The following is a 24,102-nucleotide window of genomic DNA, read 5'->3' on the forward strand; positions in this document are numbered from 1 at the left end:
TGGGAATCTTCCGAGCAACTAAGAGCATGTAACCCGTTACTCAATCTCAATATTCAACTGGGTATGAGATTCATTGCACAGCTCAATGGCCTAGTGGAGACGCTTTTGTTCCTGTCCCACCATTCACCAAACAAATTGTCAGCAAACAACACAATATTATTAAATTGAAAATTGTTTCTGGTAATCCAGATATACCAAACTGCCTGCGCTCTAGTTCGAAGCCACACATCCTTTTTGACTTTGGTAACCTCCCCTAATAGTATGGCCTTCTAGCTCAGAGGTTCACCCGTAAGCAAGTGGACCGATTTCCAAAATTTTCGAGCATGAGGGCATGCCACAAAAAGGTGGAAGATGTCTTCTCTCACACCTGGACATCTTTTACATTGACCATCCCCTTTCCCAATTCTTAAACTCCTAGCATTTGTCCAAATTGCCATGTCCAGCTCATCCATAGAAGAGTATAAATTTTTTCCGGGATCTCTTCTCTTCCAATGTGACTTAATAATGCTGATTATTCGTAAGGGAGAACTCCCTTCTGATTTCTGGCCAGCTTTTCCACTTCAGGTTGTCTTTGTCCCACAGCTGCCCCCAACTTTGAAGACCCTTTTTGAAAACAAGGTTGGTTCTGATGAGATCTTCGGCATACCCTTTTCTATCTTGCTGTCCAAGGAGCATTTTTTGAGCCATTTCATTCATGATATCCTTTGACTGCATTTTTTGTTTTGCATCTTGACAATTTCCTCGTACATCTGTCTCTTAGAGGTCTTGTAAAAGTTGGAGTATGGAGTCACAATGCCCAGGGTCAATTTTTGGGTCATCTTTAACCTATTAACCATGGACAAAGGGAAAAAAAAGCAAGGATAGGTGGCAGCTTGGAAGAGAAGAGCCTGCCACGTGTCACAAAGCAGGAGCTCTTGGATGGAGGTTGGGAGAGGGGAGGAGGTGGAAAGACAAGAGGCAACTTGGGAGGAAGGAGGAGATAGAAGGTCAATGGAATGGAGGAAATGGAAGTTCACCTTTGGGAGGAAGGAGGAGATGGAAGGTTAATGGAATTAAAGGAGGAGATAAAGCCATGGGTTAAGACTTAGCCAAAATTTCAAAAGCCAATCCAAGTATGCAAGGTTAATTGATTAGCAATTTAAGAACCGATCAATGCATGTGCCAAAAGGAGCTCTCTCTCTCTCTCTCTTCTCTCTCTCTCTCTCTCCCCCACAGCAACGCACGGGTTCCAATCCAAGTATGCAAGCTTAATTGATTAGCAATTTAAGAACTAATAAATGCATGTGCCAAAAGGAGCTCTCTCTCCCTCCCTCTCCCTCTCTCTCTCTCTCTCTCTCTCTCTCTCTCTCAGCAACGCGCGGATTGCATATTAGTATCTGCATATGCACTTCTCCTTTTGTGTATTTATGTTAAAACTCTGTGGTGGCTGAGCAACTCCAATTTCTTTCTGACTTGTTTTCATTGATTGAAACAATAATCTTTGATGCATTCGAACAACATGTTCAGTATTGACAATATGTGAGGCATTCAAATAACTCCCATGACTAATTCTTGGTGGTGGTGCAGAGTTGACAACTGCAAATAGGATTAGTCGGATTTGTAAATCATATTTGTTGTTCTTGGAGCCCTTGTGCTGCTCCAATCACTCGATTTGACATGAATCTTTATGTTGGTGTCACCTTGAGCTTTCTTCATTCGTTCCCATGCAAAAGAATGCTCTTGGCGCAGATCGTGATGAGGGTACAGGTCCCTTGAATAGTGCCTTTGGCATAATCTTTGGGTTGTGACAGCTTTCATGGGCTTGGGACATGCCTGAAGTAATCAAGCAACCCTGATGCCGACTTGGGTAGCTCTTTGGCGTGGAGAAGACCTCTAAGTGTATCCCGTGCAGACAAAAGTAGGCCTCAAACAGCCTGCACTGGTGTGGGACGAGATCTCAATAGTTTTTGGCCTTGTTTGAACAGACACAAATGTCGTGTGGATGCTGAAGCTGGGTGGGAGGGATTTTTTTTTTGGGGGGGGGGGGGAGGAAGAGAGAGAGAGAGAGAGAGAGAGGTATTATCATCCTTGGAAGACCTCACAAGCATATGGGACAAGGTACAAAGTACACCAAAAGGATGATCTCATACAAGCCATCGTGGGCTGGAGCAAAGGGCGCACTAAGGCCCTTGCTGAGTGCTAAGACTTCTAAACTGATAAGCTGATAAACTGATAACTCTATGAAGCTCAATAGCTCGAGCAAAATCAGATATATAACCCGGACTATCTGAGATCCGAGATTTGAGACTCAGGCTTAGAAGCCAAAGCCTTGAACCGGGGTGGCTCGCCTGTGAGCGGTGAAAATGTCTCGGATCAGCATTTGTTAGGCTGTGTCATGTTGTGGTGGTGTAGGGGGACGTGGTCTCCTCGATCTCTGAACCCCTTGGGCTATGTTCAAAGTAACCCCTCGTCTCGGTCAGTCTCCCCTGATGTATTTACGTCTTCGGGAGGCCTCACGGGCCTATGAGACAAAGTACAATAAAAAAAGTAACTCATACAAGCCCCTATGGGCTGATGCAAAGGGCTCGCTAAAGCTCTTGCAGAGTGCTATACTAAGAAGCTGAAAGCTCAAAACATAAACTCAGAAATAGTACTCAATATACTCAAAACCCATAGCCAGGTGCTATGGTGGCTCTTCATTGGAATGCGAGGATATCTCGCATCTGCATCTATCATGTCATCTCACGCTGCGGTGGGAGGAAAGTGGTCTTCGAGATCTCCGTATCCGACGTGCCATGAGAGTGACCCCTCAGCTCTGATGCTTCCTTTCGAGTAGGACTGAGATAAGCTGGACCTCCATCGTGTGTGGTCCAATTAGTCTCTACATCGTGAGTGGTATCTGTGTCTCTGGCTCTATAGCTCCGTGTTGTCTCTTCCCATTGATCCATTTTGTCCTCATGTCAGCTATCTCCTCCTCCACACTAGTGTGTCCTGGGGCTCCGACTCATATGCGTGGAATCTGTGACATGCCGCTGTTGCCCATCCGTCTCTACCGCATGTGCTCGCCTCCTACTTTCTAAGCTGTCTCAATAGAGTCTCTTTGTGTCTTCACATCTCTAGGAGATAGTGGCCAACACAGGCCTGGTCTTGAAAATGGACCAGCCTAGAGAGTGCACCAAACACAAGCCCCCCTGGAATAGACAATGCTATCAATCTTGAATCTCATAGTAAACTGGACACGTGCATAGCAAGTGCTCCTCTGTCTCTACCTCGCTCAGTGTGCAAAGCCTGCATTTTATTGCTCTCTAGGTATAATTGTGGCTTTGCCTGCCTCGATCCTTAGCTGATAGGATGAGACCACATTTGTCCACTGGCAATCCTTAGTGCATGTGAGACACTTCTGTCCTCCAGGTACAGGGATGTGATGATCACTTCGTCCTTTGATACTCTAAAGGAAGTGGTCATGAGAGAGAGAGAGAGAGAGAGAGAGAGAGAGAGAGAGAGAGAGAGGTCTTCTGTAGGCCACACATGCTTATGAGACAAAGTATAACCAAAATTGCTCCTTGTACAAGCCGCCTTGGGCTGGTGGAACGGCTCGCTACTAGGGCCCTTGCTGAAAGCTATTGTAAACCCAAAATCGAAGAAAATCAAAAAATATAGACTCTAGAAGTATAATCTAAGATCTGGAGTCTATGCCTCGATTGTCCAGGAGTGCCTATCATGGTGGGGTCCTTCTCTTGGAGATGAGGATATCTCGTATTTGCCTTGTTGAGTGGTCTCTCTATGTGGTGGAGGGCGAGGCTTCCATGATCTCTATATGTGGTAGGCCATATCAAGGCTGGAACCTCCCCTCCAACCTCTAAGTAAGGTGGAGATTGAACTTGAATGAGTGCCAGGCAAAGTGGGCTCCAACTGGAAACCCTCAAGATAAAGCTGTAACACATGAGGAGTATCCGCTAACTCGTCCTCGTCCATCCACTTCGCATGCAATGATGAATAATTACAAAATTTCACCAAATAGAGTCGTGCAACTTTACCTTTTATCTTCCTTTCCCTATGTGCTAGAATCTGCTCGGGTACAAGGATCGCATCCATGTCTTCCACCTCTGGCTGGATCTCCGAAGGCAAATCCGTAGGCACATCATCTTGAAAAGGCTTAAGGAGACTCACATGGAAAGCACTGTGAATCTTCCAATGGTCAGGTAATTGTAAACGAAATGCTACATCATTAATTTGTTAAGCTACCTTGAAAGGCCCATAATACCTCATACTTAGCTTAGGGAATAGCCGAGTACGACCCCGTGTACTTTTCAGCCTTGCTTTTTGAAAACGTAGCAAGACATAATCACCTTCCTTGATGACAACGTCACACCTGTTGAAACCGGCCTTCGATAAACAAAAGGGCAATGATCTTCTTCTACTTAGTCATATACTTCATAAATGGCCACAATGCAAGATTCAATCACTTCAATCACTTAGCACAACTTAGAAACAAGCTTCAACAACAACAAAGGTGAGGCTAGAATGCCCCTGCTCAATGAAAATAGTACACAATGCACCCACTGGCCCCAAATGCCTTGGTGCTCCTTACGATATTTATTTAATGCTTCTGAATGGAAATGCTTTACAATAGGGGTTCAACCCTGCACTTTTCCTCTCTGCAAATCTTGAAGGCATCTAATCCAAGTGCACCACTAGAATTCCCATTGGCAAGGCATACTTAGGCATTCACTTTTGATCTGACCCAACTTAGAGGCATTCAGGCATCTAAACCACTGGCAAACTGAGCTCAAGGCAGCCTCAAGGCTATCACATGCATCCACACTGTCCTTAGGCCTTCCACAGAATCACCGTTGCCTCTGGGTGCTTGCTAGAACCTGTAGGAGTCCTGAAAGAACTGCAAACAACACGTATGCACTGCAAAAAAAGCTGCAAAGCAAGAGAGAACAAGGAAAAACAGAACCTGTAACCAACTCCCGCTGCTTGTGGCAGAGGGGCGAGCTCCTTTCTCGCACCTATCCTCTGTCCAGGCTCCCTGTAGGGTGCAGGTGTCTTCCAGCAATTAGGAGAAGAGAGAAATGAAGGTAGAGAGCGGAGGGTGAACAAGAAAGAGCTGTAGAGGAAAGATGGTCCACAGATCTGCCCCGAAATGATTGCCTCGAAATCTGTGCCTAAGTTCTCCTAAGAGAGGGTACAGGGAAAGTTCCTCCTACAGCTTGCATTTGTCCAGAACAGCTCCAGAAGCCACCACGCAGCGAGAAACACGTGCACAAAGGTCTAGCACAACAAAAGACAACCCTAGGCACCTGCTGGAGGCGGCTGCACACATCCGTATAGTCCGTACGAAAATTTTCAGAAAGTTCAGAAATGACTTCTAGCACTTCCTAGAAGTGCATACTAGCCTTGGAACAGCCAAAACACGCTTAAAACGGCTGAAAACAGGCTTGAAACAACTTAAACAGCTCAAAAACTGCACAAGAACAGTTGAAACCGTTCAACACCTCTGGGAGAGTGAGGGTAGAGAGATGGAAGGTGGGGGAAGGGCATGCATACACATGCATGACAAATGGCACCTCCTCCTTGCCATTTGCCCCTTCATTAAAGTCCTAACGCCCATATCAAGGACAACGTTGATTGTCCTTTGGGCCCAACTTTTAGACTCCTCTTTTAAAGCCTTTGCCTTGCCCCTAGGACCTAGTGGTGCACCTAGACTTTGCCCCTAGGAACTTCTAGGAAGTGTGCACTTCCTCTAGCCAGTCCCTCACGGCCAAACCATTACAAAAATTAACCATGGTTAACCTCGAGTTAAGCGTAGGTTGAGTCACGAAGATACTTTACATCACTTTTCACGTCCTCATGGCACCTGTGCTTGTCTGTTGTCTTTTTCTGCTTCTCCTGTGACTTTTGCAATACTTGTTTCACCTTTTGATAAGCTATGTCCAAGCTCTCTGTTAACAAATTTCTCCCTTTGCTTAATCTACAGTTCGTGACTAATATTGAACCTGCGCACTAACTCTTCACGCTCACGGGCGATGGCAATTTTTATACCTCCCAGCCAACTCGACTGCATACGTATGTTTTTCTACACACAATATCTACGTTATTTTCCTCATCCTTATCCTTGAGACCCACATCTCCCTAGATAGTTCCTGGCCACATGTTCACATTTTAGGCCCTTAGATGCATCCTTTTTCACCCCTCTCTTGGAGTTCCTTTAAAACAAATTGCCCCTTGGCAATTTTCACATTTAGATGCACCTAGGCCCAAGCCCTATTAGAACTATCTAGTCAATGCCATTACGCCCTCACCTAGGACCTTGGCAGTTACTTCTCTTGACCATTTAATTACGCACATTAATTATTACAAAAGTTGGTCATCTTAGAGAAAATGCCCACCGATCTATCCGAGGTCATGCTATCTCGGCTAGAGCATAACATTCCTTCCCTCTTCAAGCATCAGCGTCCTCGATGATGAAATCTGGGAATGCTCTCCGTAACTGGTACACGGATTCCCAGGTAGCTTCCGATAGAGGCTGACCATGCCATGCAACCAACACCGTGGGTATCTTCCGATTTCGTATTTGCATTGTTCCTCGGTCCAGGATCTTTGTTGGTTTGCGCCTTGCAATATCCTCTATCTCCTGAAACAAAACCACACCTTCGATTAGTGAGTCACCAGCATGTAAAAATTTCTTTAAGCGCGAAACATGAAAAACCGGGTGCACCTTACACCCCTGTGGCAATTCTAATTTATAGGCTACACTGCCTATTCTCTTTAGAATTAACCACGGCCCACAGTATCGAGGTGATAATTTAGCACACTCTCCTGAAGTCAACGACTTCGAGTGCGAAGGAACTTTTTCTCCTTCTTCAAATACTCTTATAGACCGATTTTCATCCGCATACACCTTGGCTCTATCCATAGCCTGGCGGATATTAGCTCTCGCAAGTGCTAGCATCTCCCGCATCTGAACTACAAAGTTCGCGGCACTAGGCACTTTCTGAGGTACTCCAACTATAGTTGGATTGGCTGGTCTATAACCATAGTTCAGTTCAAACGGACTGAACCCAGTAGATGAATGTTTTCTATCATTGTAGGCAAACTCCAACAATGGCAACCACTTGTCCCATGTATGTTGCCTCAATGACACATATGCCCTCATCATATCTTCTAAAGTCTGGTTGACTCTCTCCGTCTGACCATCCGTCTCAGGATGATCCCCACTACTCATTCCCAACTCAGTCCTTAGTGTCTCAAATACCGCTGTCCAAAAGTGACCGGTAAACCTGACATCTCTGTCTGACACTATGGATCTAGGCAATCCATGCAGACGAAATATATGTCTAATAAACAACTCCGCTACTTGCGGGGCACTAATAGACTCTCTAGTCAGAATGAAGTGAGCCATCTTGGTTAGATGATCAACCACCACAAGGATAGAGTTATACCCTCCTTGCGTTGCAGGTATTCCTACAATAAAATCCATGGAAATGCTCTCCCACTTACTTAGTGGTATTTCCAAGGGCTGTAAAAGTCCGGGTGGCTTCACCCGCTCGGCCTTACTTACTTGACACGAGAAACACCGTGTCACATATTCATGAATATGCTTTTTCATCTTTGGCCAAAAGAAATCTCGTTTCACGAGATCATATGTCTTCTCGACTCCTGGATGTCCCGCACACGGGCTATCATGGCATTGTCGAATGACTCTCTGCCTGAGATCATTCTGACCAGGTACTACCACCTTGCCATTTCTAACTAGCATACCATCCCTTATGGTATATCTTGCATAAGTTTGGCCTTTTCTGGATGCCAGGTCATCCTTTTCACTTTCCCCGGGTTTTAACACATGAGCCTTAGGCCATAAGCTCTGGACAAACTCGTCCACCTTTTGAGTTTCTCTGATCTCGGTCATTAGAGCACTCTCTAATACCGTGAAACTCAGGTTGTGCATAATGCGAGACAACGCATCAGCTACCTTATTGTCTTTTCCTCTTCGGTACCGAATCGTTAGATTAAACTCCTGCATGAGCTCTGCCCACCTAGCCTGGCGGCCCCTCAAGTCAGGCTGTTTACAGAAATGTTTCAGAGTATCATGATCCACATCCACATAAAACTCTGAACCATACAGATAATGCCTCCATGTTTTCAAAGCATGGATAACAGCATACAACTCCAATTCATGAGTTGGCCAATTCCTTTGAGAGGGAGAAAGCTTCTTGCTTTCAAAGGCTACTGGCCTTCCCTCTTGAAGGAGGACTGCTCCTACCGCAATGCCACTTGCATCGGTTTCTAGGAACAACGGTTTCTGGGGATCAACTATTTTTAACACCGGTCCTGAGACCACAGCTTGTTTTATGGTGTTAAAACTTTCCTGTTGATTCTGTCCCCAAATAAAAGGTACTTTATCTGAGGTCAGATCAGTCAATGGCGATACTATTTCGGAATATCCTTTGATATGCCTTCTATAAAACTGGACAAATCCCAAGAATGATCGCAACGCGGTCAGACTCTGAGGGATTGGCCAAGTTAGTATCGCAGCCACTTTCTTCGGATCCATTTCTACCCCCTGTGGAGTAATTATGAACCCTAAGTACTCAAGCCTAACCATACACAGTATAGTTTTCTTTTTATTCACGTAAAGACTGGCTTTCCTCAAAGTACTGAACACTATCCTTAAGTGTTCACAATGCTCAGTAACACTTTTACTGAATATCAAGATATCGTCAATGAAATGCACTACGAACTTTCCGATATACGGACGTAGTAAATCGTTCATAAGCATGACGAAGGTCGCTGGAGCATTGGTAAGTCCGAAGGGCATTACCAAAAACTCATAATGACCAAACCTGCTTCTAAAAGCGATTTTATGCACATCCTCGGCTCTAATCCGGATCTGATGATAGCCGCACTTAAGATCTATCTTGCTGAAAATCACGGCTCCATGTAATGCATCTAGCAAATCATCAATCCGAGCCATCGGATACCTGTGCTTAACAGTGATATTATTCAATGCTCTGTAATCTATACAGAGGCGAAACGTATCATTCTTTTTCCTCTTTAATATCACTGGTGAAGCAAAAGGTGAGAAACTTGGTTGAATCTGCCCCAACTTGAGGTATTCTTCCAGTTGCCTACGCACCTCCGCTTCTTCAGTAAAACTCATTCTATAGGGAGGTCTATTTACAGGTTCTGCCCCCGGGATCAGTTCAATCTTATGCTGAACTTTCCGCTCTGGAGGTAACCCATAAGGTAGTTCATCCCTAAAGCTTTCAGAGAACTCCTCTGTTATAAGATTAGCCAACTTGGCCATCTCATCACTTTGCGTAACATCAGTGCTAGTCGAAGAATCATTCACCGACTCTACCGATGCGGTGCAAAGGTACAAAAACTCTACTTGAACCTTTCTGATTTCCATCACGGAAACCAACGGTCCCTGAGGTATATCTTTTTCACCTCGCAAGATATAAAGCACATCATTCATCTTGAATTGATATACGTGCTTTTTCCAATCAATGGTTGGATTCTTCCTAGAATGCCATGCCATTCCCAGGGCTATATCTGCATGAGCAAGCTTGGTCATTTCAAAATCAAGCTTCTCAGCATAGTCCTGAATCCGAAGCTCCAACTGGGTAACCCTTTGGTCCCATACTTCAGTTGAACTTCCGTCTGTCATCCTGACTGTGTACGCATAGTCAGATGGACTTGTCTTTAATTTCAGCCTCTTCACGAGCTTGGAGTTAATCACATCGTGAGTTGACGCTGAGTCAAACAACACAATGACATCATGACTGGCCACTTGCCCTTTCATTTTAATTAACTCCGTATCATTGAAGGCTGTATACCCCGTTGCTGCGGGCTTAGATAGGATGTTATCAGGTGCACTCGTCACTAACTTAGCAACAGATACACATAACAAACAAGGTACTAACCTCTGAGAAGGTCCCGCCAGTTGCATTTGCATATGTTCCGCACTGGGACTCTCCTGCATTTCTACGTCGCATTCAGATATTATCATATTAGCCGTGCGACGATCTTTGTTCAGTGGACAATCCTTCCACTGATGTCGCTGAAGGCAGCCTAAGCACAATCCTTCTTTCCTAGCTTTCTCTTTTTGTTCAGGGGTCAACGAGGACTTTGACCAAGCCCGGGCTGCCATTGGAGTTATTTTCCTTTTCACCCCAACGGTGGTACTTGTTTTTGTTGGTCCCTCAACCGGCTTCACCTGCTTGGTTTGGCCACTTGGCTACGAGACACTTGTCTTTGAAACCCATTTCCTCTGAAATCCCCCTTTCCTCGGGTGCTCATACTGAGTCCCTGCCTGCACAAATCCACCAGACCTGCCTCTGGCATCCTCATAGTTCAGGGCTACTGCTATAGATTCATCTAGTGTAGTCACATATTTAGCCCGAACTTCCATCTTGATCTTGTCGTTCAGTCCATAGATATAGTCTTTTAACTGAACCGACATAGGGAGAGGGTCTGTTATTTTCATAACACATTCTCTGAATTTGTCAGTGTACTCTGCCACTGACAAGCTCCTCTGACGAAGATTTCTATAAGCATCCCAAGCTCGGGATTCTTGATCAGGTGGGAGAAAGTGTTTCTTGAATTCAGCTTTGAACCCTTCCCAAGTGGTTGGAGCAACTTGATCCTTTTGTTGCTTTATCCACCATCTATCCGCTGCCTCAATAAATAGGTGTGTGGCCTCGCGGATCTTCTTTAGATCGGATCTAATCTCACAAATGGCGAAGGCTTCTTCCCACTTGTGCAACCCAACCTCGATCACATCAGAGCTGCGCTCGGTCATCCGACCAGCGTACTTCTCCGGTCTATAATTAGCGATATTAGGTACTTTGACCCTTGCGCGCTCTAAGGAATGTACACTGGGCTCTGGCTCTGCTGGAGCTTTGCCCTTGTCAATCCTAGACGGTCTAGCCGACAAGGCTTGCACCATCTCCCTAATCTCATTTTGACCAGCATTCACCTGAAGCTGCTGGTTCATAATCTGCTGTAAAGCATCCTCTAATATTGAAATCCTACCAATCAATGTAGGTGCTGCGTGATGTGACATCTGTTGTGTAGATTGAGCTCTAGACTCACTAGGATTCATCCTTGAATTCTGCCCTTCTGCTTCCATTAAGTTCGCAATGGAAGATGGGGGGGGTTTTTTTTTTTTTTTTTTTTGGGTGGATTTCCCCCTTTTCTTATACACAGAAAAAATAAACAACAATCCCTGCTGGAAAAAAAACGAACTAACAGGTACTTAGAAATTTCTTTCAAAATGGACAAACGCTCCCTGGATTCAAGTCCGCCTCCTTCTCCGCTATCCCCCTTTGATTTTCTGCATAGTTGCGAATCTGCAGCGTGCCAGTTTGAAATGTAACTGCACTACCAGTGATGGCGTTATTTGGTTGCCCTTCGATTTTGGTGCATTGAATATGCTGCGTGACATTCATTTATTGGTACTGGGCTCGTCGATCCATCTGTTCGTTGGTGCACGATGGAACGTCTCTCCTGCTGCAAACTTCCGTTGCTTCTTTGCTACTCGTCGTCGTTTCTCTACGCAAATGACGATATAGGCGTTGACGTAAACCGTTTATTGCACACACATATGCGTCATCCGCCTCTACCTACCGTCCGTCGACGTAGCTCCCTCACGTACCACCTTCATAGACCACGGTGGTATCGATGCTCCGTCGCTCGCTCTTCCCACGACCCCTGTCTGCCTATCGTCACCACCCCTCGTCGTTCTAACTGGGCACCCGTAAGATCGACAATTCTGTACTACCATCCCAGGATCATCACCAACTGCGCTCTGATACCAAGTGTTAACAAATTTCTCCCTTTGCTTAATCTACAGTTCCTGACTAATATTGAACCTGCGCACTAACTCTTCACGTTCACGGGCGATGGCAATTTTTATACCTCCCAGCCAATTCTCAAGGACTGCATACGTATGTTTTTCTACACACAATATCTACGTTATTTTCCTCATCCTTATCCTTGAGACCCACATCTCCCTAGATAGTTCCTGGCCACATGTTCACATTTTAGGCCCTTACTTAGATGCATCCTTTTTCACCCCTCTCTTGGAGTTCCTTTAAAACAAATTGCCCCTTGGCAATTTTCACATTTAGATGCACCTAGGCCCAAGCCCTATTAGAACTATCTAGTCAATGCCATTACGCCCTCACCTAGGACCTTGGCAGTTACTTCTCTTGACCATTTAATTACGCACATTAATTATTACAAAAGTTGGTCATCTTAGAGAAAATGCCCACCGATCTATCCGAGGTCATGCTATCTCGGCTAGAGCATAACACTCTCCACATACTTATCAGCTTCAAAAATTTTATCTTTCGTCTACAAGATGGGTGGAATCTTACGTCAGCCTTCCACTATCTCAAATGGAGCTTTACCTGTGGAAGAATGTACCATGTTATTATATGCATACTCCACCAACGGTAAAAACTTCTCCCACTGTGACTGGTGCCCCGAAACATAGCATTTCAGCAAATCCAAAGCTGTGGAATTAGCCTCCTCCGATTGCCCATTAGTGTGTGGATGAAAAGCAGAAGAAAATAGGAGAGTAGTGTCCATATGCTCAAAAAGTCCCCGCCAAAACAAGCTGGTCATGCGCGGGTCTCTATCACTCACAATGGACTTTAGCATATCATGAAACTTGAAGATATTCTGCATAGATAACTTCGTTATATGTTCTGTCCCAATCTTCTTCCGTATAGGAATGAAGTGCGTCTTCTTGCTGAAGCGATCAATGATCGTCCATATTCCATCATTACCTGTAGGTGTCCTTGGCAAATCAAAAATAAAATCCATGGCTATGCTCTCCCACGGTCCATCGGGTATGGGCGAAGGACGTAATAGTCCAGGAGTCTTCTACGATCATACTTCACCTTCTGACAGGTTAGGCATGTGCGAACATAATCCTCAACATCGCGACGTAGCATAGGCCAATAAAAGAAATGCTCCACCGCCTTAACTGTAGCATCAATACCTCGATGTCCTGCATACGGTGGATCATGACATTCACTCATGATCTTCTGCCTTAGCTGCTTAGTTACACACAAACTGCCATGCATCATCATAAACCCATCCTTAAGCACATAATGCTCGTGCCTCTATCCATTATTCACCTGGTCATGTATTTCAGCAAATTGCTCATCTTCCGCATAGTAATCCTTCATTACATCCAACTCATTGTGATAAGCAATTGTCACAGCTGAAACTTGTGGCTTCCTAGACAAAGCATTTGCAACCACATTCTTCTTGCCCACAACATGTACAATCTGAAAATGAAACATTGACAAGAAGTTTGCCCACCTCATGTTATTCTCGGACAGGTTAGATTGTGTCGAAAAGTAGCGCAAAGACTGATGATCATTGTGTGCTGTAAAATCAACTCCCAATGGATAATGTTTCCAACTGGATAAAGCATGAAGTACAGCTAACATCTCCTTCAAAGAATGAAGTACAGCCAACATCTCCTTCTCATAAATCTGTAAATGTAGCTCAGCTGGCTGTAAAATGCGACTCTCATAAGCTACAGGATGCCTATCCTGTGTGAGGACAGCTCCCCCAATACCATTTTTACCACAAGCATCCGCATGCACATGAAAAGACTTCCTCAAGTCAGGCAAAATCAGCACCGGATCTGTTGTAAGCTTGCGCTTCCACTCCTCAAAAGAGTCATTCTCCGCTTGAGTCCACTGGAAAGGTCTTTCCTTCTTGGAAAGTGCATGCATAGGGGCTGCAATTTTTGCAAAGTAACGGATAAAATGATAGTAGTAGGAACAAAAACCTAAGAAACTACGAACCTTGTGCAAATTCTTTGGTTATGGCCAACTCCGTATTGCCTCCAATTTACGTGGATCCATACGAATGCCATCCTTGGAAACAATATGTCCCAAAAAATGAATCTCAGCCATGAAAAACTCACTCTTTTTGGGGTTTATGAACAATCTCTGCTTCCTAAGCTCAACGAACACAATTGCGAGATGTTCCCGATGCTCCTCCTCATCTTTTGAAAACACAATCATGTCATCAAAGAATGTATCCACGAAGGCTCTGTGGTCTCGAAAGATCTTGACTCATGATCTCCTCCTACTATGCCGCACTAACTCTGTAAGGTGGTTTATTGGGTGGACTACTGCTATGTCAATTCCATGGTCCTCCGGCCTTTCTGGTGGAAGCTCACTAGGCAACTCATTAGAAAAGCAATCTGAAAATTCAGTTAGAAAAACAGCCCTTTGCTTTTCCAAACAGGAAACAGTATGCTCTTCATTTACAAGGGGTATCTCTCTAGCAAAAACCATGTACGCAGAAATATGACTTTTCATTACAGAATTAATGGCAGAAGCCATTACAACTGGGACAAACTCCCCTTTTAATTTTGCATCAATTACATGGGTCTTCCCCTTATGTGAAACTGTAATTTTTCTCTTCTTGGCTTCTATCATCGCATCCCAACGATGCATGGCATACCCAACAAAACGTCACGACTGCAAGTGGCATAATATAAAAGTCTTCACTGCGCTTGAAAGACTGAATATGCAAGCGCAATTTCTCTATGATAGGTGTGACAGGAGTGGTGAACTCCCGGTTAGCCATACCAGCTTCACAGCTCGGTCCCATCTCCTTGGCCCGAATGCCTAATCTCACTGCCATCTCTGGAGAAATAAAGTTGGCCTTTGCACCTAGATCAAAGAAAACAAGGGTTGCTTGATCCCGAACCTTATCCCAAGCTCTGCATAACTCAGTTTCCTTACCCTGGGGCTGTTCAGTGATCACATCAGGCATCAAACCAGCCATGGTCTTCTGTTTCTTCCCCTTCTGATCTCCTTTGCTTGCATCAGCCTTCTCCTCATTCCTCTTTGGGCAATCCCGAGATACATGACTTGGTTCTTTGCATTTAAAACATTTCTTTTCCTCATAGAGAGTTTTCCGCTCCTCTGTGTTGGGATATCTCAAGGTGTATGCCTCAGGCACACCTTATGTTTCTATGTGTGAGTGCTAGAGGCACAGTTAGGTGCCCACAAGCACAGTTAGGTGGTGGAAAAGCCACATAGGATGATTGAGTGAATCTAGGAGCAGATTGAGGAGATGATTGTGGAGCTTTGAGGTCATCAGTGATGTCAGTGACCTTGTATGAGGTGCCTACTTAAGGACCTCTTTCTTCTTCATTCTATAAGCAAGTATTCTGATTTTGTGTCAACTCTACCCTTTCCTTTCAGTGTTCCAACATGGTATCAGAGCCATTTGATCCCCCTTGAGCCCATTTTTGCCACATCATCATCTTCTTCCTCTTCTTCTTCTTCACCATCTCTCCCTCTTCTTCCAAAAATTTGCTTGAGCTTGTTCTCCTCTGATTCTCACCCATTTCCCACGCCCTTTCTGCTGGAGATCCCTCTTGTTGGGGCGAGTTTCGGGCTGGAAGGAATTGAAGAATAAAACGCGCTGCTGGTCGCCATTGCACGAAAATCGTCGATTCTTCTTCCTGCAAGTTCTCTGCGCCTGATCTGTCTTTGTCTAATTCCTTTCAGGGCAAGCTTCTCCATATCTAGAGCTACCTTGTGCTGAAATCTGAGCAGCAATGGCTGCATATTGAAGGAGAAAACAGAGAAAAACCAGTCGACTTTGTTCAAGAAGGAGAAGGCGACCTGACGCATATTTTCGCCTCTTCTTCCCAGAGGATCTACTGTGGTATACCAGCTTTCTTTTGCCTCAGAAAGCCCCCTTTCTTTTGCTTTGAAGAGTGTGATATGAGCCCTCCAAGTTCAGCTCTCTAGTTTTGACAGTTTTGACATACTTTTGAAAATGATGCTACATAAAATGCTACTCTAGCATTTCTGGTCTTTTGAAGTTCAATAACTTCACTACAAGTGTTGCTTCAGTTTTGTTTTGACTTGCTAGACCTGGTTGTGATTGGAAAGTGTTTATTTCATCCACTTCTATGAAGCATGCAAAAAGTAGCATCATTGTTTGAAAACTAGTCACTACTATTTGCTACATCAAGTGCCTATACTTTGGAAGTATTTCAGTTCTTTTTGCCTTGTAAGAGAGATAGACACTGCCCAATATTTGGGTTAGACCCTCTCATGGCTACCTTATATAATCTTGAGAAGTTCAATGGAAAGGGCTTCCATACATGGCAAATGAAGGTAAAATTTGCATTGATGCGGAAGAACTTATGGGGACTTGTCAAACCTACTCCTACCGCTTCTTCTACGGCCTCAAATGTTGGAGAATCTTCAGCTCCGACACGACCGGCAAGGGATCCAGCAAGAGAAGAAAAAGCATATGGTATAATTGCTTTAGCTTTGGGTGATGATTACATACATCATATATCTGACTTGGAGTCTCCATCGGAAGCATGGCAGAAGCTAGATTTGATTTTTGGTGCAAGCTCTCACATATCTAAACTATCACTTAAAATCTCTTTCTTTGAATTAAAGATGGCAAGTGATACTACTTTAGCTGCTCATGTCAACTATATGCGGAGTCTTATGACTCAGTTAGCTTCTATCAACTCTCCTATCACCCCTGATGATGCTATGGCAGTGCTACTTAAGAGTATGCCTGAAAGTTTTGATCACATTGTTAGCACTTTGAAGAATCTTCCCAATCCAAACCTTGAAGGCATTATCTCAGCTCTCCAAGAAGAAGAAAGACATATGGAGTTAAGGAAAGGCAATGACACTGCTTATGTTATGAAATTCCAGAAGGGCAAGTATTCTCCTTGCAATCACTGTGGAAAGACAAATCACCTTTCAAAGGACTGCTTCAAAGTTAATCCATGCAAGCACTGTGGCAAAAACAACCATAGTGAGAAGTTTTGCAGAGACAAAGCAAAGACAGAAAATGCAAATCTACTTACAGTGAATTTGCCTCCACAAGATGAGGCATCCCATGAAGATTATGCATTTTAAATCATCTCTATGTATGCTCCAGATCTCTCTTTTATGTCAAGGTACTCAGCCTGGATAGTCCTCCAAAATGAATGAAAATAAACTATTGTGTGTTGTGTGTTTTGTAAACACCTCTGGTCACCTTATGATGTAGGCCATGTATATGTTTTGTTCCATGGTACCTCCTACAGACATTGTGTGCATGTACATGTAGGGGAGATAACCATTGGAAGGTCTGTTTGTATCCCTTTCTGTTTACCTTACACCCAAGGGAACCCTTGCTAGCATGAGAACCTAGCCATAGATTTATCCTTGACCACCATGAGATGGCATGAGAAACTATGAGACTAGATGTATCCTTGACATAGCCTGAGGCATTTCCTTGAGGGGGGGTTTGTTGGGATATCTCAAGGTGTATGCCTCAGGCACACCGCCTCAGGCACACCTTATGTTTCTATGTGTGAGTGCTAGAGGCACAGTTAGGTGCCCACAAGCACAGTTAGGTGGTGGAAAAGCCACATAGGATGATTGAGTGAATCTAGGAGCAGATTGAGGAGATGATTGTGGAGCTTTGAGGTCGTCAGTGATGTCAGTGACCTTGTATGAGGTGCCTACTTAAGGACCTCTTTCTTCTTCATTCTATAAGCAAGTATTCTAATTTTGTGTCAACTCTACTCTTTTCTTTCAGTGTTCCAACACTCTTGACTCAAATACGCAGCTGCCTTTTTATTGTTTTGTCGCCACCTTGCAACAAACGCAGCCTTCTGACGATTAGCCTTCTTCTCTATCTTGAAAAATTGGAATCCATATCTCTTATCTGTGTCATGCTTCTTAGATTCCTGCATCTGTCCACCTTTGAACTCAGAAGTCCTCCCCTGCATCAAAGCATATGCTGTGCTAGCATTCTCGATAAGCTTAGACATATTGGAGACTTTAGTCTTCGTGCAGTAGTCTCTCAACTCCTTAGGCAGCCTGCAACAATATTTCTGAACCTACTCAGTGAAAGGAACAATTTGGTAGGAGCTAACTGGCAACAAAGCCGCCTAAAATTTGCTGTTATACTCCTCTAAATTACGGCAATTATTGGAATTCAGCTCATGCCAAGTAGTCATGATATCCACCTCAAAAGTCGTGGTAAGCCACGCAGCTGAAAACACCTGTTCGAAACCTACCCACGTGTTTGGTGCAGTGTTTTGCATGAGCATAGTGGTCCACCACAAAAGTGCATTCCCCTTTAGAAAACTTGCAGACCGGTGTATTTTGGATGACTCTGTGAAATTCCCTCTTGTGTAGGCTGCATCAAACTGCTGCAAAAAGGTCAAGGCCTTAACTTTATCCTGCACCCCATTGAATGTCTCAAATTTTACTGCTGCACTAGTCTCTTTAAAGTCTTTCATCTTCCCTTGAGGTGCCAAATTATCGTAGACAGGTGCCTGGGCAAAAGGGACAGCAGCACTCCCTCTATCTCCCACACTACCAGCATTGGGAAAGGCTGTATTATTCAGACCAGCACCCATATTTCCCAAAGCAAGGTTACCTACTGCTGCATTAGGCATACCTGTCTACATCCCTGGGGATGCTCCAACATTTGCATACATCATATTCGGTCCCATGGGCTGTAAAATAGGCTGAAACCCAACTGTTTGACTAGCATGCATACCCGAAAATTGGGCTTGTGGGCTGACCATAGCTTGAAACACTGAACCACCACCAAAATAACCTAGTTGCACCAGGTTTGCCATAACTCCTTGCTGTCCGAAAACCATGGACTGAAAATTATTATCTTGAGTTGGCCTCGGAATAGCATTAGGCTACTGTTGACCATAGAGGTTTTGAGGGGGCTGATCCCGAAAGTTGACATGTGGTCTCTTGTTAGGTTCAACATCCCTATCCCCATCATCATACTTCCTTTTCTTTGGCTGCACATCAGAATTCATCATCTTCTGGAAGCAAGGATCCTGTGTGAACTGCGTGAAAGCACTCATGAACCTCTGCATCTGTGCCTTGAATAATTCTATATCCTCCTCATCAGTCCAATCGTCCTAATGCTCAGCAACATACTGGGACTCCTCTCTTGCACCCTAGTCATCGTCATAAGGCTAAGACATCTGCTCTTCCTCCTCCTCTCTAGTAAGATTCAGAGATCTCTCCCTGTGAGACATATTTACTAAATAGTATGCTATCTTCTTCGCCTAGTTTGTTGGACTTGCATCAAGCCAACCACAAGCTCTCCTCTTGAAGAAGTTAGGTGGATCCCGGCAATGGAACCGGTGAAACCAGCCTCAACAACGTAAAGGGTGGTAGGAACCACTTAATTACATCATACACAGTAATTTGATAAATAAATATGCACCACAAATTTAATCATAGGGAAGCTACCGCGCTCCTACTAAAAAACAAGGACACCAATTGGCCCCAAACGTTGGCACCCCTTGCGGTATTTATTTAACATTTATTTGAAGCCAAGCGGTTGATTACAAAGGTCTCTGGGAAGCTGCACCACAGGCAAACCAATGCCCACAGACTCCCCATCCAACCCACCCTGTAATTCCCTGCTCAACTCCAAATGGTGAAATGGCATCCAATTATTAGACAATCCTGTATCTGGCAGACTCATACATGCTCATTGCCCCTTAAATCAAGATCTCTGGAATCTGCATCTTCTGTAGCCTCCCAATCATGCGAGATCATGGGATAGTGTCGAAGGTCTTTCAAAAGTCTACATAGCAAGCATAGACTTTCTGATGCTTGATCTCGCCTTCTTAATGATAGCCCTCAAGGTGAAGATGTGGTCTAGAGTGGAGTGTTTTGTGCGCGCGCGCGCGCGTGTGTGTGAGAGAGAGAGAGAGAGAGAGAGAGAGAGAGAGAGAGAGAGAGAGAGAGGTATTAATGTCTTTGGAAGGCCTCGTGGGCCTATGAGACAAAGTACAATCAAAAGGGAACCCATACAATCCACTGTGGGCTAAGGAAAAGGGTTCACTAAGGCCCTTGCTAAGTGCTATGCTAAGAATAGCAAAAACTCAAACACTCAAACGCTCAAAACTAGTGCTCAAAATACATATCCAGGTGCCATGGTGGCTCTTCGATTGGAGGTGAAGATGTCTTGAATCTGTATCTGTTGAGTCATCTCTTGCTGTGGTGGGGGCATGGTCTGAGTGATCTTTGTATCCAATGCGCCATATCACAAGTGACACCTTGGCTCCCACGTTCCTTCTAAGTAGGATTGGACCCACATCGTGCGTGCGCACTCTGGCCGATCTCTAACTAGAGTTGGGATGGGTTGGACCCCCATTGTGCACACTTTGGTCGATCTCTGTATCGTTTGTGGTCTCTATGTCTCTGGCTCCGCCGATCCGCATTGTCTCTTCTTGCTCTACTCCACTGTGTCTCAGGGCTGACTCGAATGCATAGAAGTTGTGACATGTTGTTGTGCTTGATCTCTCTCTGTCCCCTGTGGCATTGTCACCTTATGTTGTTTGATTTGCTACAATAAGTTCTCTTTGTGTTGCCGCATCTCCATCAAATAAAGGCCAACACAAATCTGGTCATGAAATTGGATCAGTTGGGAGAGTGGGCCAAAACCGTGCCTCTCCTAGAAGAGACAATGGTACCGTCATGGATCTCATAGTAGACGAGCCAAAGTGCTCCTTTGCCTCCACCTCCACCAATGTGCATAACCTATAGATCATTTGCTCTCTAGGTGTGCTTGTGTCTCTCCCTACCTCGATCGTTAGTTGATGGGACGAGGCCCGCATCTGTCCAATGACAATCCTTAAAGTGTGTGAGACCCATTTGTCCTTTAGATACTAGGGTATGATAAGCACTCCATCCTCCGATACTCTCAGGAAGCTGCTCACAGGAAGTGGTCATCGTAGAACTGGATCTTGGTGGAAACTCCTGGTCCCCCCTCCAAGTCCGTGATGTATAGAGCTGGAGTAATCCAACAATATGATATGGTTGATCTCATCTCGTGGATTAGATCCAAGCTATACTAGAAGGACGGGAGGCGGTCCATTTGAATATCTTGATTGGTAAATCATCTGGATATGCAAGCATACTAGGTCGTGCTAACTCCACTCTCGGCTAGTTGTTTGGATGACTCTAGTGCCAACCTAGGCAAGGCCCAAACCTTGTGAAGATATGTCACCGTCTAGAAGACAGCATCAATCTTGAGTGGTGTTATAGTGAACTCTGCTTGTATGATCTGATGAGGGATCGAGGGCTTACTCCGATCCCATAATCATGTGTAGCCTCTCGAATCTCCGCCAATTGGTCACCAGTAGGCCACTCCCCTGAATGGTGCTGCATACATGGTTGTTGGCCTCACGAGTGTATCAAATAGCCATCCCTTTGTCAGAGGGTCTTTGGAAGTGTGCCTGAAAGGACGGTCGTTCAAGTTGAGCTAGAGGTCCATGTCCTCGTTGTAAGTCATGCCTTGGCTACATAAGCCATCATGAACATTGGCCCCGTGAATACTGCTCCTCCATAGGCATATGACTGCACGATCTAAACTGGCTCTCCTCGGTAAGTGAAAGTGTGTCGATGAAGTACTGCCTGTAAGGTATTGACGAGCATAACCTTGGTCTTGCAGTACTTTTATTTTGGAAGCCTTTTTAAATTATTATCTTGCTTGTCTTGCAAACATAATAGGCAACATGGCATAGACCTACTGAACTAGGCATGATATTTGGCAATTCAGTCTTGCATTGAGAACTTATTCTCAGAATTGACGTGCTTTTTTGCAGATTGTCAAAATGCATCAAGCTTGGCTTTCATTTGTGGAGCTCACAAATCGCTTTGCAAGAGAAAGTGGACCAAGCAGCTAGTTGGAATAATCAGCTAAATGGGAAGTACATTCAAGAGAACCCTAATTGCTAGGATCTGGTTCCATACTTGTCCCAGGCTCGTTGACCACCTGTTCTAGGCTATGATGACAGACTAGTATGAAACTGGTTTCCATTATCTTATATTCTTTAAGGTGCCAAGATAGTGAGGGGAGTGGATAATCTTCTTATTCGAAGTGTAACCCATCAACTGAATATTATCTTGTACCTTTGAATGAGAAAAAGGGTTTTCATTTGAAATGTGAAAAATTTGCAGGCATGCTTGCTTAAGAATGAAACTTCTTTTCATGGCCTTCAAGACTAAAATTTCGTGTGTAGATCAAGTTGAAATATGGATTTTATTTTTTCATGCTGGGGTTTAATATGAAAAGGCTGAAAATTGTTTCTCCAAGCTGTGGGCACAACAGGCTATTTGTGATCCTCCAATTCTTTGATACTAGTCATAGAATTTCTTTCTTTTCTTTTATTTTCTTTTGGTAAAAGAAACACTTCTGGTTAAGTGGTTGGTTAAATCTTTGGATGAGTGTGTAGTTTTGGATTCACATCTTGAGCCAGTCAAAGCTGTGGGCCATGTGGAGCATTGCTTCCCCGGTATTTTGAGGCTTTGGCTGTATGGGGGACCTAGGTGAATGGGGATCTAGGTGATTGGGAGTGGGAGTGTATGAATGCAAACAATCACTCCAAGAGCCTTCCATTCTTTGACTTTACAGTCAACAATGCTAGGAAAATTCAGATTAGAGCCAGAGGATGGAGACCGTTCGGGGCCCCTCACTGGGAGAGCTTTTAGATGATTCCAGACTTTTAGAGATCTTTTTGGAGGCTTTGGAAATTCCTTAGGAACAAAAAAGTCACTCTTTTCTTTTGGCTTTTCATTCATGGAGAGCTTGCAGCAGTCAGTCAATGGAGGATCACTTTTGGAGCTGACCCTTCTTTCCCTCAGTTCTCCAATGTTGTTGAGTCTATTCAACATTGCTTATGGGAATGCAGATATTTGGGCAGCTTTTGTTCCTCCACCTTCATCACTTGGTGCTCATGGCTTGGCTCTCTTTGACAGGGCCTCATGTTTTTTTTGAGGGACAAGTCTCCTCTAGGGCTTTCATTGTTGAGCTGCATCTTGTAGAGCTGTGGCTACGTGACATTTCCAGCCTCCAGTACAGGCCTCTTGCATTTGTGGACATGAGTTGGGAGATTGTTGCTAGCATCTCTACTTGACACTACTAAGGTTTTCCACCCTCAATGTGTTGTGGGACTTTCAAAACATTGTCGGTTGATGCTTGATTCCCACATTCCATCATTTCCAGCCACTTAACTTTAAACAATACCACTTAGAAACAATTTGAGAAATAACTGGATGGAGGCTAGGTGCCCCTGCTCAATGAAACCAAGTACAAGACACCACACTGGCCCCAAACACTTGTTGCCCCTTCCGGTATTTATTTATTTCTTTAGAAATGAAATTTGTACATACAACAAGGGCTCACCCTTGTGCTCTTCCCCACTAGCAATTCCACTGTCCAAGCCAAACTTTGGCTACAACCTGCATTCCATCCTAGTGCACACTAGTGCCCAAGTGCCAAGGCAAGGCTAAGGCATTCACCTTTGTCCATGACCAACTGTAAAGGTGTCCAAGCATCCAACTTGCTCAACAGGTATTTTTTTTTGCCGAAAAAACAGTGCTAATTATATTACTTCGAGAACAAGATACAAGAGGTCAGCTTATAGCTGACGGGCTGCGTTCACAAAGGTAGCATAATAAATCATACTCTCACGGAGGGATATGACGAGTGTGAATGAACAGCCATCGGGGTGGTGAGTAGTGCCACCGAAGGCCCTGCGTAGTCTGCTCGAAGAAGAGGCCCTATGTGTCCCAAGCCCGGAGGAAGCGTCTCCGCTTCTCCTGACCGGCCCGGGAGTCTCCCTGAATCTGGTCCCACTGGCCTCTGAGGGTATGAATAATCTCACTCCAAATCTCCGCCATGATCTGGGCAGTCGATAAGGAGGTGCCACCGAGGATCTGCGCGCAGCGCGAGGTCTAGATGTGCCACCCTGTAATGCTACTAATAATCTCCCAGACTGGCTGCCTCTCTCGAACTCCTGTATCAGCCTCTGCTAGGTGCTGCGGGATACCCTCGAGCGGCCCCCACGTCCCCTGTGTGATAAGGAAAGTGGGGTCCTGCTGGCATGCCTCGAATAAGTGATGAAGACCAGGTGCGGTGCTGCACCAACAGAACGCGCCCCAAGTGATCAATCCTAGCTCTGGTGCTGCGCGAGTAAGAAGCCCGAAAGTCCACCTCCACACTTCCTGGGCGCGAGTGCAGCTCCACAGGCAATGTTTTGGTGACTCCTCATCC

General features: G+C 44.7%; 1 protein-coding gene across 1 annotated transcript in view; it reads left to right on the forward strand.

Annotated features, from left to right (window-relative positions):
• Positions 1 to 21,966, forward strand: part of LOC147899849 (uncharacterized) — a 51,875-nt gene extending 29,909 nt beyond the window's left edge. Inside the window, exon 7 of the mRNA XM_087377273.1 lies at positions 21,653 to 21,966. Coding sequence (XP_087233399.1) covers positions 21,653 to 21,733 — 81 coding nt within the window. The 3' untranslated portion in view covers positions 21,734 to 21,966. The remainder of the gene's footprint in view (positions 1 to 21,652) is intronic.
• Positions 21,967 to 24,102: the final 2,136 nt, after the last annotated feature.

Source organism: Dipteris shenzhenensis, chromosome 7, assembly GCF_047967505.1.
Source record: "Dipteris shenzhenensis isolate YYH24624 ecotype China chromosome 7, Dip_SZ_1.0, whole genome shotgun sequence".
NCBI classification, from domain to species: Eukaryota; Viridiplantae; Streptophyta; class Polypodiopsida; order Gleicheniales; family Dipteridaceae; genus Dipteris; species Dipteris shenzhenensis.